General features: G+C 40.0%; 1 protein-coding gene and 1 long non-coding RNA gene across 3 annotated transcripts in view; one reads left to right on the forward strand and one right to left on the reverse strand.

Annotated features, from left to right (window-relative positions):
* LOC105489396 (acetyl-CoA acyltransferase 2) overlaps positions 1-2,820 on the forward strand; it is a 28,916-nt gene extending 26,096 nt beyond the window's left edge. The window contains exons 9-10 of the mRNA XM_011754157.2: positions 1,019-1,173; positions 2,408-2,820. Coding sequence (XP_011752459.1) covers positions 1,019-1,173; positions 2,408-2,492 — 240 coding nt within the window. The 3' untranslated portion in view covers positions 2,493-2,820. The remainder of the gene's footprint in view (positions 1-1,018; positions 1,174-2,407) is intronic.
* Positions 1-14,690, reverse strand: part of LOC105489398 (uncharacterized) — a 136,693-nt gene that overhangs the window by 7,919 nt on the left and 114,084 nt on the right. The gene's annotated exons all lie outside the window — the stretch shown is intronic.

Here is a 14,690-nt window from a genome sequence, read left to right on the forward strand (position 1 = left end):
CTAACAGAACAAAGGAAATCTGACTATATTTAATTCAATAGAGAAGGCGTAGGCACAGGTGTGATTTCCTCTATGATAATCTCTCACATAGGAAACCATGATTTCAGACAAGTGGTTTATCCTTAAATCTCTTCTACTTTTAGTAGATCACAGATCAGAGCCTCAAAGAGGCTGCTTAATTTATTATATTTGTGTCAGCAAATAGGTACCACTAAATTTCTCACTTTAGACTTCACATTTAAAACTATTGAAGTATATCTACTCTGGAAAGTTGTTCGTAATCATTTGTAAATGTATACATTCTCAAGGACATAACTCAGAACAGTTTTCCTAGGTTCAGAAGCCTAGTTTCACTACCTAGTCTAGGTCTCTTAGTATCTCCTTGAAGATGGCTCTGTAGAGTAGAAAGATAATGGTGGATCTCAGCACAAATGAGGCACCATCTTGAGAGACCACAGAGTATAGTAGGAAAGAGCACAGAATGAATTTTATCCCAACTCTGCAAAAGTTACCTTTCTTAGAATGAGTTTCCTTATCTATAAAGTTCCTGAATTAAGATCATATGATAATACAGTACTATAAACTTGAAGTAAGGTAATTGCAAGTTTGGGTAAGTATAATATGATACTTTTCAGTTCTGCCACATTGTGAATTTAAAGAGTTCAAAGAATACACACAGGGTCACACCCTAACAAATGATATAGCCAATATTTGAACCATCCATCCAGTTCTAAAACCTGTGGACTTTCTACAATATCCCACTGTGTCTGGTATGTGTCAATTTACGGGATTACTGAGAATTTCCTCTAAGGGATGCATTTGACTAAAATTATTTAGTAAATGCACACATTTCAAACCTGATAGCTTTATACAGAATGACTGTAGATATAATAACTTTGTGAGGTAACTTAAACAGGAAGAAACAGCAGACTTAGCTATTGATAGGACTCGACCATTCTCATTTAAAAATTAGTTTGTGAGTAAGGATTTTTGTTAGTGCTTTAATTTTTGTTTTAAGGTCAATGAAGCTTTTGCTCCCCAGTACTTGGCTGTTGAGAAGAGTTTGGATCTTGACATAAGTAAAACCAATGTGAATGGAGGAGCCATTGCTTTGGGTCACCCACTGGGAGGATCTGGATCAAGAATTACTGCACACCTGGTTCATGAATTAAGGTACTTGCTAGAAATAGCTGCATTTCAGATTTGCTGTTTTTTATAGAAATGCATGGGTTTAGGTTTCCCCAAAACACTCCAACATTTTTCATTCTTCATGTCTCCTGCACAGGCTCTTACCAGGAACAAGTTACTTGGGTAGTGCTTTTCATCTGGTCTCTTAGATGAGTCAGTCAGCGTGTTAGTGGCTCTGCACTTAGGAACCAAGCTCTTCCTCTGTGTGTCCAGTCTTTATGCACCACTCAGCTTGTGTTCACTGCATGAGCGGATAATGAGGCCCTGCTTCTCATGGCACGTGTGTTTTAGTGCCAGTTACAGGAGTGAAATAAATTTATTTTAGAAAAAAAAGTACGGAGTGAGTACTGATCTAGATGCCATAATTTATGAAATCTAAGCAAACTGACAATTTGGGTCTGAGCTAAGTTTTTCTTTTCACTGCTTCCAGGGTTCCACAGGAACCTTTTGTGTGTTCGGTACTTTTCAGTTTTGATAGAAGAGCTCCTCCTTCTGGTACTATCTAATTTTGGAACATTCTGCTCTGTTTGTACAAAAATTGCAAACAAAACCAAGTAAGTCAGGCTGAAAAATTACTCTGACTCCCTGTTAGGGCAGGGGAAATGTGACTCTTATTTCACTTAATGATTCACTGAGTTGAAATAGGTGATTGACATATACAGAAGTTTGACACATACAGAAATAATTCCTGGATAATTTTCTCAAAGTCATCATCTTAGGAGTGACGAGTACTTTAAAAGAGTCTAATTTTTATGAAAGGGACATGGATAGTTTCTAAATTATCTGCCCTTTCATAGGGACAAACTTTATTAATTACATTTCTTCTAAGGTGCCATGAGGCTCTCACTGTATAAATTAAAGGAGCTGAATGTTCATCCCCTTCCCCAGCTTCCCCTGTTTATCCAGTTACCTCCTCTTCTCACTTCTTTCCCATAACACATGCAAGCTTGTGTATGTGTTTCAGGTCCTCTAACCCTAAATCCACTCATCTCCTTTTTAGTTTGCCTCCCTTTTTTTTTTTTTTTTTTTTTTTAATTAAAAACTTTCAGCTTTCCAAAGTCTTTTCCTGTTGTAATCATACCAATATTGAGGACTGGGGAAAAGATTGAGCAGATGAGCTGAATAAGAATGAATAATGCAAATGGGATTGTTATTAGTTCTATTTAATTAATCTAATTTTTAAATTAGAGTAGATTTCAGTCACTGCTTTCTTTTTCAGACGTCGAGGTGGAAAATATGCCATTGGATCAGCTTGCATTGGAGGCGGCCAAGGTATTGCTGTCATCATTCAGAGCACAGCCTGAAGAGACCAGTGAGCTCACTGTGACCCACTCTTACTCTGCTTGGCCAGGCCACAGTAAAACAAGTGACCTTCAGAGCAGCTGCCACAGCTGGCCATGCCCTGCCATTGAAACAGCGATTGCATTTGATCAAGCCATGGTGACACAAAAATACATTGATCATCAATAGGAGCCCATGCTAGAAGTACATTCTCTCAGATTTGTACCAGTGAAATATGATTTCTGAACTAAAGAAGACGTTAAAAGAAATTGTATTCTTGCCAAGTAACCACCACTTCTGCCTTAGGTAATATGATTATAAGGAAATCAAATAAATGTTGCCTTAACTTCAGTTAATGTTTTCCTGTCATTTATATTTTTTAAAATGTTAAATTGTGATAAAATACATATTACATAAACTTTACCATCTGAACCCTTTTTTAGCGTACAATTCACTGGCATTAAGTACATTCACATTTTTGTACAAACATCACCACTTTGTATCTACAGAACTTTTTCAATCATCACACACGGAAACAATAACTCCTCCTTCCCCCATCCCCTGACAACCACCAGTGTATTTTGTCTCTATCGATTTGATGACTCTAGGTACCTTATAAGTGAAATTATAAATATTTGTCCTTTTGTGACTGGCTTATTTTACTTTATATAATGTTCTCAAGATTCAGCCACCTTATGTTGTAGCATGTGTCAGAATTTCCTTCTTTTTAAAGGCTGAATAATATTCTGCTGTATGTATAAACCTTACTTCCTTTCTTCTCAGCTTAAAGGCCATTTTTCATCCTTTATTTTCTCCCTTTAAAATGCCCCAACACATCTATTGCTTTGTCTATCTGTTCTAAGACTGGATATGTAGTAGGGCAAGGCCCTATTGTTAACTTCATGAAAGAGCCATTGGAAATTTTAATTGAGATTAAATTGAATTTATGGGTTATACATTTATTAGGGAAAATTTTTTTCTTTTCTTTTTTTTTTGAGATAGCATCTTGCTCTGTCACCCAAGGCTGAATTACAGTGGCACAATCATGGCTCACTGAATAATAGATGTTAAATAATACTAGATAATGTTAAATAATAGTATCATAAGTACCTACACTGTTTCCTCAACTCTTTGCTCATATAGTTTCCTTCATTTGATTAAAAAGTTGGAGTGGCACATACATCCCCCTTTCTGTCATAGAGAGGCAGATGACAAGTGGCCCACCCATGTTTTGGGGTAATGGACTAGTGGCAACAGGCAAGTCCAGCTTTTTCTTGTTTGGGATCCTTACCGAGAAGCAGGCTTCCTCTAGTGTCATAAAAATATTAAAAAGTAAGAACCCTGTATAATTTCTCATAATAAAACAATGTTTTGCGGAACATTTTTTTACGTTTTCTTCTTTTGTTGTAACTTATAATAAACTTTCTCTGTGGGATGAAATGACCAAGGCCACATGTTACCATTTTCTAGAAACACTAGTGATCGTTTATCAAGCCTATGAATTTCCAGATGAAGGAGGAATCGTCGCCAATTAAATGGCTGAAGCAAGCCCCTTCCCAGGGCATCTCCTGGCACAGGCCTTAAGGTTTATCGCTTTTCCCCATAAAGGTCTTGGGTAGTTTTGTTATTCGATTGAGACCTGTCTCCTATTTTCTTTTACATTTGGTTATTGCTAATGAATAGCTTTTGTATATTATATATCTAGCCAGCTTGCAGAGCCCTTTTATTAATTTGAATCACGCAGATAGTATCTCATTTATTTTTATTGCCTTTTTGCCTTGGGCTCAGATCACTGGCACAGTACTGGAGGAAATAAAATGTGGTTAATGCTCATATTCGTTACTCACTAAGTTGATGCTTATAGTAGGTTTCTGATAGATAATACTTTATCAAGGTCAGGAAGTTTCCTCCTATTCCTAGTTTTCTTAAGAACTTTATGAGTAGTTCATTCATTCTTCACTCTAATCTCACTTGGCTGCCACCACTTAAGCCACAGTTCTCTTACTCATGCCACCCTTTATGTTCATATTGCCAGAACTAGTGGAGATCTTTCTGTCTTCACCTTATTTGATTTCTCCAAAACATGACCCAGTTGACCATTCCTCCTTGAACTGACTTCTGTTCATGTCTCTGCTTTTCCACTGCCTCTCAGGCCATTCTTTTTCGTCTTCTTGGGCAACTGCTCCACTGCTGTGAGTTTCTTGGGATTGGTTTTTGGATTTGTGGTGATTTCTTTCCATGATTCTAAATGCCATCACATTTGGCCGGGTACAGTGGCTCATGCCTGTAATCCCAGCATTTAGGAGGCCAAGGCCAGAGGATCACATGAGCCCAGGACTTCAAAGACCAGTCTGGGCAACATAGTGAGACCACATCTGTACAAAGCAAAAAACCAGAAAAATGAGCTGGGTGTGGTGGCATGTGCCTGTAGTGCCAGCTGCTCAGGAGGCTGAGGTGGGAGGATTGTTTGAGCCCAGGAGGTTGAGGCTGCAGTGAGCCGTGATTGGGCCACTGCACTCCAGCCTGGGTGACAGAGTGAGACCCTGTTTCAAAATACATACATACATACATCATCACATTTACATCCCAGCACTGGTCTCTACCTCCAGACTCCTGTAGCAAACTCCCCTCTTGACTTTCTCACAGATGTCTTCTTAAACATGCCCTGAACAGTAACTTATATCCCACTTAACTAGCTCCCTCTTCGAGTTCTTCTCAGTGCCAGTAGCTCAACTCATAAATCCGGGCATTTCCCTAATTTCCATCTTATCCCTCACTCTTCATCTCCGGTCCATCAGCAAGTATTATGAATTCTTCCAAGATATAAATACAAGCTCAAATACAACCATTTCTTCCCATCTCCACTTCCACTACTGTGGTCTAAGCCACCAGAATCTCTTGCCTGGACAACCACAAGAGCTTTTAGAGGCTCCTACCTCCATTCTTACCCCTCTTCAGTTATTCTCTAAGAAGCCACCAGGAGCGTCTTTTGAAAACTCAAACTATGGTGACTCTAACATGGTCTCAGGCCGCTCCTCTAGCTCCCAGTGTGTCACACAAATGGCCTTTCTTGGGACAGCTCGCACACCATGCTCTTTCATGCTGTAGGGCTTTGGCAGATGTTCTTTCCTGTGCCTTCCTGGGCCCGGGTCCTGCTCACCTAGTCTCACATGCTTCCTCTTCCATCAGGTTCTCTGTTCACCCTAAGTTCCTCTCCCTGAGACTTTCCATTGTAGCACCCTGACGTTTATGGAACTTTCCTGAATTCATATTCTCTTAGTAGTCCATTTACTGTCTCACTCCCTTATTAGACTGTAAATTCCATAAAGGCAAAGACTTCATGTGTTTAGCACAGCGCCTGGCCCATGGTAGATGCACAAGGTTGTTGAGGGAATGAGTGATTGGATGAATGGGTGGATGAATGGACAAATGATGTCTGAAGAAATTATAGCATAAAAAATTGCTTAATCTTCAAAGGATTAAGATGACAGATAGGGGCTGGGCGCCATGGCTCAACGCCTGTAATCCCAGCACTTTGGGAGGCCAAGGCGGGTGGATCACCTGAGGACAGGAGTTCGAGACCAGCCTGACCAATATGCTGAAACCAAGTCTCTACTAAAAATACAAAATTAGCTTGGTGTGGTGGTGCATGCCTGTAATCCCAGCTACTCGGGAGGCTGAGGCAGGAGAATCACTTGAACCTGGGAGGCAGAGGGTGCAGTGAGCCAAGATTGCACCATTGCACTCCAGCCTGGGCAACAAGAGCAAAACTCTGTCTCAAAAAAACAAAAACAAAAAGATAATGGATAGGAGGCAGGACTAGATTACAGCTCCCACTCAGACAGAGCATTGTGTAGAAGCTAACATCATGAACTTTTGCTCCAAGAACTATGGCAGGAACATACCAGGAAAGCTGAGACAATCCACAGACCCCCCTTGTGAAGGAACTGGATCACTGCTGCAGGCTCCCTGAGACACCAAAAAACTGTGAGTCTGCTTGCTTTCTAAATGGGAAGGCTCATGGTCTGGGGCAAGTTCTCAGCCCTGGTCTCCGGCTGCCTGGAAATAGACTCAGTGCTGTTGGCAAGGCATGACGGGAGTGAGACCAGCCTTTAGGACTATGGCTGTGTGGAAGCGGGGTGAAGCCTGTGACTGCAGGCTTTCCACCACTTCCCTGACGACCTGTATGACTCAGCATAGGCAGCCATAATCCCCCTGGGAACATAACTCCATTGGCCTGGGAACCACACTCCTATCCCTTACAGCAGCTGCAGCAAGCCCCGCCCAAGGAGAGTCTGAGTTCAGACATGTCCAACCCTGCCCCGACCTGGGGGTCTTTCTCTGCTTGCCTTAGTAGCCGAAGACAGAAGTTATAATCTCTTGGGAGCTCTCTGGCCCTGCCCACTGCCTGAGAAACCTGAAAACCGGGTTTCCCCAGGGCAAGTTTGCATCCTCCCTATAATACTGCAGCTGATATGATCTTGAAAGCGCCACCTCCTGGCTAGAGGCCAACCAACACAAACCAGCACACTAAACCAAAATACAACTAAGGACCCTCACAGAGCCCACTTCACTCCCCTGCTACCTCCAACTGGAGCAGGTGCTGTTATCCACGGCTAAAGACCTGAAGACAGATCACATCCCAGGACTCTTTGCAAATGTTGCCCAGTACTAGCCTGGAGCCTGGTAGCTCCCCTGGGTGGCTAGACCCAGAAGAGCAAAAACAATCACTGCAGTTCGGCTTCAGGAAGCCCTATTCCTAGAGGAAGGGGGAGAACACCACATCAAGTGAGCACCCCATGGGACAAAAGAATCTGAACAGCAGCCCTTGAGTTCTAGATCTTCCCTCTGACGCAGTCTACCCAAATGAGAAGGAACCAGAAAAACAATCCTGGTAATATGATGAAACAAGGTTCTTTAACACCCCCAAAAGATCACACCAGCTCACAAGTAGTAGATCCAAACCAAGATGAAATCTCTGAATTGCCAGAAAAAGAATTCAGAAGGTTGATTACTAAGCTAATCAGGGAGACACCAGAAAAAGATGAAGTCCAACTTAAAGAAATCAAAAACATGATACAGGATATGAAAGGAAAAGTCTTTAGTGAAATACATAGCATAAATAAAAAATAATAATGACTTCTGGAAATCAAGGACACACTTAGAGAAATGCAAAATGCACTGGAAAGTCTCAGCAACAGAATTGAACGAGCAGAAGAAAGAACTGCAGAGCTTGAAGACAAGACTTTCAAATTAACCCAATCCATCAAAGACAAAGAAAAAATAATTTAAAAAATGAACAAAGCCACCAAGAAGTTTGGGACTATGTTATATGTCCAAACCTAAGAATAATTGGTGTTCCTGAGGAAGAAGAGAAATCTAAAAGTTTGGAAAGCATATTTGAGGGAATAATAGAGCGAAACTTCCCCAGTCTTGCTAGAAATCTAGACATTCAAATACAAGAATCTCAAAGAACACCTGGGAAATTCATCACAAAAAGATCATTACCTAGGCACATAGTCATCAGATTACCTAAAGTCAAGACAAAGGAAAGAATCTTAAAAACTGTGAGGCAAAAGCATCAGGTAACCTATAAAGGAAAACCTATCAGATTAACAGCAGATTTCTCAGCAGAAACCCTACAAGCTAGAAGGGATTGGGGTCCTATTTTTAGCCTCCTTAAACAAAACGATTATCAGCCAAGAATTTTTTATCCAGCAAAACTAAGCTTCATAAATTAAGGAAAGATTCAGTCTTTTCCAGACACATGCTGAGAATTTGCCACTACCAAGCCAGCACTACAAGAAGTGCAAAAAGGAGCTCTAAACCTTGAAACAAATCCTCAAAATGCACCAAAATAGAACCTCCTTAAAGCCTACATCTCACAGGACCTAAATAACAATAACAAAATGAAAACAAACAAACAAACAAAAACACAAGATATTCAGGCAACAAATAGCACAATTAATAGAATAGTGCCTCACATCTCAACACTAACGTTGACTGTAAATAGCCTAAATGCTCCACTTAAAAGATACAGAATGGCAGAATGGATAAGAATTCACCAACCAAATTTCTGCTGTCTTCAGGAGACTCATGTAACACATAAAGACTCACATGGACTTAAGATAAGGGGAAGAAAAAGATATTCCATGCAAATGGACACCAAAAGCAAGCAGGAGTAGCTATTCTTATATAAAACAAAAAGAACTTTAGAGCAAAAAAAGTATAAAAAGACAAAGAGGGGCGGCACGGTGGCTCATGCCTGTAATCCCAGCGCTTTGGGAGGCCAAGGCAGGCAGATCACAAGGTCAAGAGATCGAGACCATCCTGGCCAACATGGTGAAATCCTGTCTTTCCTAAAAATACAAAAATTAGCTGGGTGTGTTGGTGGGCCCCATAGCCCCAGCTACTTGGGAGGCTGAGGCAGGAGAATCGCTTGAACCCAGGAGGCAGAGGTTGCAGTGAGCCGAGATCTCAGAACTGCACTCCAGTCTGGCGACACAGCGAGACTCCGTCTCAAAAAAACAAACAAAACGCAAAAAGGGACACTATATAATGATAAAAGGACTAGTTCAACAGGAAAATATCACAATCCTAAATATATATTCACCTAACATTGGAGCTCCCAAATTTATAAAACAATTACTACTAGACCTAAGAAATGAGATAGATGGCAACACAATAAGAGTGGGGAACTTCAATACTCACTGACAGCATTAGACAGGTCATCAAGACAGAAAGTCAACAAAAAATGGACTTAAACTATACCCTACAGCAAATGAACTGAAGAGACATTTACAGAACACTCTACCCAACAACTACAGAATATACATTCTACTCATCGGCACATGGAACATTCTCCAAGATAGACCATATGATAGGCCACAAAACAAGTCTCAGTAAATTCAAGAAAATTAAAATTACATCAAGTACTGTCTCAGACTACCGTAGAATAAAATGGGAAATCAACTCCTAAAGGAACCCTCAAAACCATGCAAATACGTGGGAATTAAATAACAACCTGCTCCTGAATGATCATTGGGTCAACAATTAAATAAAGATAGAAATTTAAAAATTATTTGAACTGAACGATAGTGACACAACCTATCAAAACTTCTGGAATACAGCAAAAGAGATGCTAAGAGGAAAGTTCATAGCATTAAATGCCTATATTAAAAAGTCTGAAAGAGCACAAATAAGACAATCTAAGGTCACACCTCATGGAACTGGAGAAACAAGAACAATCTGAACCCAAATCTAGCAGAAGAAAAGAAATTAACAAAGATCAGAGCAGAACTAAATGTAATCAAAACAAAAAAATACAAAAGATAAACAATCTGGCTCTTTGAAAAGATAATAAAATTGATAGATCATTAGAAAGATTAACCAAGAAAAGAAGAGAGAAGATCCAAATAAGCCCAATGAGAAATGAAATAGGAGCTATCACAACTGATACCACAGAAATACAAAAGACTATTCATGGCTACTATGAACACCTTTATATGCATAAACTAGAAAACCTAGAAGAGATGGATAAAGTCCTGGAAATATACAACCCTCCTAGATAAACCAGGAAGATACAGAAACTCTGAACAGACCAAAAACAAGCAGTGAGATTGAAATGGTAATTTAAAAAATTGCCAACAACAACAACAACAACAAAAAAAAACAAGTCCACCAGAAAGGTGCACAGCTGAATTATATCAGATATTCAAAGAAGAATTGGTACCAATCCTATTGACACTATTCTAAAAGACAGAGAAAGAGGGAATCCTCCCTAAATCATTCTACGAAGCTAGTATCACCCTAATACCCAAACCAGGGAAGGACATAACAAAAGAGAAAACTACAGACCAATATCCTTGATGAACATAGATAAAAAAATCCTCAACAAAATACTAGTGAATCAAATCCAACAGCATAACAAAAAGATAATCCACCATGATCAAGTGGACTTCATACCAGGGACACAGGGATCGTTTAACATACAGAAGTCAATAAATGTGATACACCACATAAACAGAATTTAAAACAAAAATCACATGATTATCTCAATAGATGCAGAAAAGCATTTGACAAAATCCAGCATCCCTTCATGATTAAAATCCTCAGCAAAATCGGCATAGAAGGGACATACCCTAAGATAATAAAAAACATCCATAACAAACCCACAGCCAACATTATACTGAACCGGGAAAAGTTGAAAGCATTCCCCCTGAGAATTAGAACAAGACAAAGATACTAACTTTCACCACTTCTAGTCAACATAGTACTGGAAATCCTAGCCAGAGCAATCAGACAAGAGAAAGAAATAAAAGGTATCCAAATCGGTAAAGGGGAAGTAAAACTGTCACCGTTTGCTGATGCTGTGATTGTATACCTAGAAAACCTGTGATCGTATACCTGTACCTAGGTATAGATCGTATACCTAAAGACTCATCCAAAAACTCCTAGAACTGGTAAATGAATTCGGCAAAATTTCAGGACACAAAATTAATGTACACAAATCAGTAGCTCTGCTGTATACAAACAGCAACAAAGCTGAGAATCAAATCAAGCTTTTATAATAGCTGCAAATATACTTAGGAATATACCTAACCAAGGAGGTGAAAGACCTCTACAAGGATAACTACAAAACACTGCTGAAAGAAATCAGACAACACAAACAAATGGAAACACATCCCATGCTCATGGATGGGTAGAATTAATATTGTGAAAATGACCATACTGCTAAAAGCAGCCTACAAATTCAATGCAATTCCCATCAAAATACCACCATCATTCTTCACAGAACTAGAGAAAACAATACTAAAATTCATATGGACCCCCCCCCAAAAGAAAGTCCACATAGCCAAAGCAAGACTAAGCAAAAAGAACAAATCTGGAGACATCACCTTACTCAGCTTCAAACTATACTACAAGACCATAGTCACCAAAACAGCATGGTACTGATTAAAAAAAAAAGGGTACATAGCCCAATGGAACAGAATAGACAACCCAGAAATAAAGCCAATACTTACAGTCAACTGATCTTTGACAAAGCAAACAAAAACATTAAGTGGGGAAAGGACACCCTATTCAACAAATGGTGGTGGGATAATTGGCAAGCCACATGTAGAAGAATGAAACTGGATCTTCATCTCTCACCCTATACAAAAATCAACTCAAGATGGATCAAAGACTTAAATCCAAGACCTGAAACCATCAAAGTTCTAAAAAATAACACTGGAAAAACCCTTTTAGACATTGGCTTAGGCAAAAACTTCATGACCAAGAACCCAAAAGCAAATGCAACAAAAACAAAGATAAACATATGGGACTTAATTAAACTAAAAAGTTTTTACACAACAAACAAAATAATCAGCAGAGTTAACAGACAACTCACAGAGTGGGAGAAAATCTTCACAATCTATAGATTCAGCAAAGGACTAATATCCAGAATCTACAAAGAACTCAAATCAGCAAGAAAAAAAAATCCCATCAAAAAGTGGGCTAAGGATATGAATAGACAATTTTCAAAAGAAGATACACAAATGGCCAACAAACATGGAAAAATGCTCAACATCACTAATGATCAGGGAAATGCAAATTAAAGCCACAATGCAATACCACCTTACTCCAGCATGAATGGCCATAATCAAAAAGTCAAAAAATAATAGATGTTGGCATGGATGTGGTGAAAAGGGAACACTTTTACACTGTTGGTGGGCATGTAAACTAGTACAACCACTATGAAAAACAGTGCAGAGATTCCTTAAAGAAGTAAAAGTGATCTACTGTTTGATCCAGCAATGCCACTACTTGGTATCTACCCAGAGGAAAAGAAGTCATATACAAAAAAGATACTTGCACATGCATGTTTACAGCAGCACAATTTACAATTGCAAAAATATGGAACTAGCCCAAATGCCCATCAATGAATGAGTGGATAAAGGAAATGTGGTATAGCTGGGCATGGTGGCTCACATCTGTAATCCCAACACTTTGGGAGGCCGAGATGGGTAGATCACCTGAGGTCAGGAGTTCGAGACCAGGCTGGCCAACATGGCAAAACCCCATCTCTACTAAAAATACAAAAATTAGCCGGACGTGGTGGTGCAAGCCTGTAATTCCACGTACTCCGGAGGCTGACGCAGAATTGCTTGAACGTGGGAGGCAGAGGTTGCAGTGGGCCGAGATTGTACCATTGCACTCCAGCCTAGGCAACAAGAGTGAAACTCCATCTCAAAAAAAAAAAAAAAAGACCTATTGAAATAAAAACAAAATAATAAATTGCTCAAAATCATACAGAAGTAGAACAAGTAGCTGCTCACACAATTTCCTTTACCCTCATCTCTCTCTATAGATTATCATGGAGTGTGTGTATGTCTGCACACACACACGTGTACCTATGTGTTTTCAAAAGAGAAGGAGTGGAGAACTGGGGGAGATTCCAAAGATGTTGCCACCTGGTACTAAAGATCAATAGAAAGTGGGGTAACTATGGGAAATTTACTTCTAACCCATCTACATGCTATAGAGAGAGTTGGGAAATAAAGCCAAATGCATCAGAGGTTGCTCCTAGGATGACCAGTGAATGTATCATCCAAACCAGGTCAGTCTTGTAAAGTGAAAGGTGACATTATTAATAATCACCCTCAGACAAAAGGTATAAACTGGGACTGTCCCCAGCAAACTGGGACCTAGAGGCACTCTGAACCAAAGTGCATTGCAGTGACTCCACCTCAAGTTCAAGGAAGCTGAACACATATATTAATTATGGATTTTTGGGTATGAAGATGATAAACTAGTTGGTCAGACTAGGATTCATTGAGTCCTTGACATTTGAGCAAATGCTTGGAGGTGAAAGGTGGCCACACAGGTGTCTGGGAAAAGATCAGGGGAAACGACCAGTGCCCAAGCTGAGGCAGGAGCATGCCAGGTGTGTTCAGGGAACAGCAGTCAGTGCGGCTGGAGCAGAGTGAGCGGGGTGCATGTCACGCAGAGCCTTGTAAGTCATTAGGAGGGACTTTGGCATTTATTCTGAGTACAACCAGGAGCTACTACAGGCTTTTGAGTAGAGAAAAGACATCATCTGACTTGCATTTCTATTGAAATGTTCTACTGAAATGAACTTCAGAGGGACAAAGTTGGAGGCAGAGAGGTCAATTAGGATGCTATTGCAGTCATTCAGGCTAAGGAATAATGGTACCTCAGATCTGGGAGTCTGCAGTGGGGGTGGTAAGAGGTTGTCAGATTCTGGATATATTTTGAAACAGTCTTGAGATTTTCTAATGGGTTGATTGGCTGTGAGTTGGCAGAGAGAAGTCAAGGATGATTCCTGGGCTTTTTGTCTTAGCTTTTTCTCTTTCTCCACTGAGATAGAGAAAGCTTCAGGCAGAGCAGGTTTTGAGGGGAGTTCAGACTTTCAGATGGAGACGCCAAGCAGGTCCTTAGGTGAAGGAGTCTGGAGTCTGAAAGAATTTGGGATGGGGACATAGACTTGAGAGCCATCAGCCTATAAATAGGACTTGGTCAAGAATGGGTGGCCTCTGTCCTAGATGGATATAAGAAATAAAGATCGATTTCTCTTCTTATAACATTCCTAGGTTTTCATTTTTATGACTTTAAGAAAAATATGAATGAGAAAAAAAAAACATAAAATCAAATATATCTGTATTGCCCTTTGGCGGACACCATCTCTTGCTCACTTTACACAGTTAAGTGCCATTTCCTTCACCTCCATGGAAAACATTTTGTAAATTACTAAGTTGAATAACTTAAAATATAGGATGGGAACATACATTTTAAAGGAATACCTTTGTAAATGAGAAATCGTTTTTATAAAGTGAATGATGACTTTTCTTTCCCATTCTCTCCATTCTGTTTTTTATTTTAAATTTTAAATGTGAGTCCTAGAACTTCATTGACTGGGTGACTTGCAATAGTCCAGCAATAAGCCTGGGCACACCTTGTCCCCTAGGTGGCGCCTCAGGCTTGGGCTTACTCGGTCACTTTCTCATCAGCATCTCGAAGCATCTCAGCGAAATTGGCCTAACTCCTTCCTTCTCACTTCCTGGGACTTGAAGAGAGAAAAGGAGCCAGGAGTAAAGAAACCTACGGTAGCAGGTGGGGCGCAAATGCCCCACCTCCTGGCCACTGCCCCAGTACTCTCCACCAAAGTCACTGCCTTTTGTTTCTCCTCAGTGAAAATGCGCAGTCACAAAGCCCCCAGAGCT

The sequence above is a fragment of the Macaca nemestrina genome, chromosome 19 (genome assembly GCF_043159975.1).
Source record: "Macaca nemestrina isolate mMacNem1 chromosome 19, mMacNem.hap1, whole genome shotgun sequence".
NCBI lineage: Eukaryota > Metazoa > Chordata > Mammalia > Primates > Cercopithecidae > Macaca > Macaca nemestrina.